This window comes from Ailuropoda melanoleuca, chromosome 1 (assembly GCF_002007445.2).
Source record: "Ailuropoda melanoleuca isolate Jingjing chromosome 1, ASM200744v2, whole genome shotgun sequence".
NCBI classification, from domain to species: domain Eukaryota; kingdom Metazoa; phylum Chordata; class Mammalia; order Carnivora; family Ursidae; genus Ailuropoda; species Ailuropoda melanoleuca.
The window spans coordinates 169,396,928-169,398,953 of NC_048218.1; the positions used below are offsets into that span (position 1 = coordinate 169,396,928).

Consider the following 2,026-nt stretch of genomic DNA (forward strand, 5'->3'; position numbering starts at 1 on the left):
AAAGATTTTATTTATTTATTTGACAGAGATAGAGACAGCCAGCGAGAGAGGGAACACAAGCAGGGGGAGTGGGAGAGGAAGAAGCAGGCTCATAGCAGAAGAGCCTGATGTGGGGCTCGATCCCACAACCCTGGGATCACGCCCTGAGCCGAAGGCAGACGCTTAACCGCTGTGCCACCCAGGCACATAAAAGTTTAAGTTTTATTTAAATAATCTCCACACCCAATGTGGGGCTCAAACTCATGACCCCTAGATCAAGAGTCATATGTTCCTCCAACTGAGCCAGCCAGGTGCCCCCAAAATAATCTTAAGTGAGGTTTACATGGTTAACTTTAGGGTGAGGCAAATGGGGGAAAGGGGCTGGGAACTGCTACTTTAATTATGTCCATGAAGAATCTTTGTACAAATGTCTTTAAAAGGCAGCAGTACCCTTTCTTCAAATACCAAGTACCACTTAAGCTGGATGAAGGTGTTGAGGCCATGGTGGGGTGGTGGTGTGCATGCATAACACACCTGTTCTGGACCCACCCTCTGGGGCCCACAGCTCCTCTCAGGTTACATGGATGAAATCTAACACCACTGATGGGGGGGTGGGGCTGTGAATGATGAGGCAAGACCCAAAGGGACCCTGTCCCTCATGGCATTTCTACAATGGAATATCCTTTTTGTTATTGGAATATTACTGAAGAGTGAACTCCAAAGGCAGCTATGGTCCTGAACACGAACATTGCCCTTGGAGTCAGAAGCCCTGGACTCAAAGCTCTGGTCTCTCTCTTACCTCAGACCATTCACTAACACATATGCAGGTCAGCTTCCTTGACTAGAAAACAGAGATTATGCCTTGACTTAACAGGGCTGCAGTAAGAACAAATTAAAAAAAAGAAGTAAACGTGCTTTGTAAATCATGGTATATAACTTGTGTGTATTGAGGACTGTTACTTGCAACCCTCCCATGCTCACACTGCATAACTTTGACTTCTTTCCCCAGGGGCATCCAAAGTCCTTTCGTTGGTGCGTGAGCCAGAAATTCCCTGGCATGTTCATTCCCTGGTACATCTGGTATACAGTCTTCTGGCTTAGTCTCATCTTCCTAAAAAAGGAAACAACGTGTACATAACATGGCAAAAAAGCACGGGAATTCTCTCCCACCTGCTTCAGAACAGCACTGCCTGGCTTTCTCAGAGGTTTGACAAGCCTATGTCATCCTAAGTTACCAACTCTCAAGTATTAGAAAGAAAGACAAATTATACCTGACAGAAAAACCAGAAATAAATGTACCAGAAGAACTATATCATGAAGATGATATAGGTATTCTTACAGAAATATTACTAGTATTGTTCACATAGGAATGATTTGTGAGCTCCAATTCCTGATTCTAGATCACAAAAATTAGATTCAGATCACAAACTTTTCTGGTACCTTAAAAGCCTTGTGGAATGAAGCAAAGCATAGAATTAAGCAAGATTTCCTGAAATAATAAAAATAACATGTTAAATTAAAAAAGATGATTATCTCTTGGAGGCCACTATCATGTTTTATAATCTCACACCTGCTGTATTTATGAAGTGTGCTTTCACTACCAAATAACTTCATTATACAATTAAGGTGTTATTTTTTTTTTACTGTCTGATTGTTTTCAGTTCCCATGAATATTAAATTTATAATGAAAAGTTTTGTACCAGTCTTTTCTTTTCATTGAAGGTGAGCAAGCAGAAGGCTGTCTGGCCTCCACCGAGCCCTCTAGGTCTCCCTCCTGCAGAGACTGGACTCTAGGGCCAGGTGCTGCTGGGGGGTGGGTGTCCTGCACCAGGGGCTGGACTAGAGGACCTACCAGACACTACTGTTCTCTGAGCTGATGACACTCAGGAAACCAGAAGCAAGGCAGAGAAGGAGCACAGCTGTGAGAAGATGCAGCCACAGCAAGAGAGAGAGGGAAGGAGAAGAGGACTGATCGGTGAGGAACACATGGGCCTGCCACCGTTTCTTAGGGAACAGACACACGGCTGATTACATTTCTACAAAGGCA

At 43.8% G+C, this 2,026-nt stretch overlaps 1 protein-coding gene across 1 annotated transcript in view; it reads right to left on the minus strand.

The window, feature by feature from the left end:
- Positions 1-2,026, minus strand: part of LOC100473127 (RP9 pre-mRNA splicing factor) — a 19,603-nt gene that overhangs the window by 4,942 nt on the left and 12,635 nt on the right. Inside the window, 1 exon segment of the mRNA XM_034644796.1 lies at positions 961-1,090. Within this exon segment, the coding sequence (XP_034500687.1) occupies positions 961-1,090 (130 nt within the window).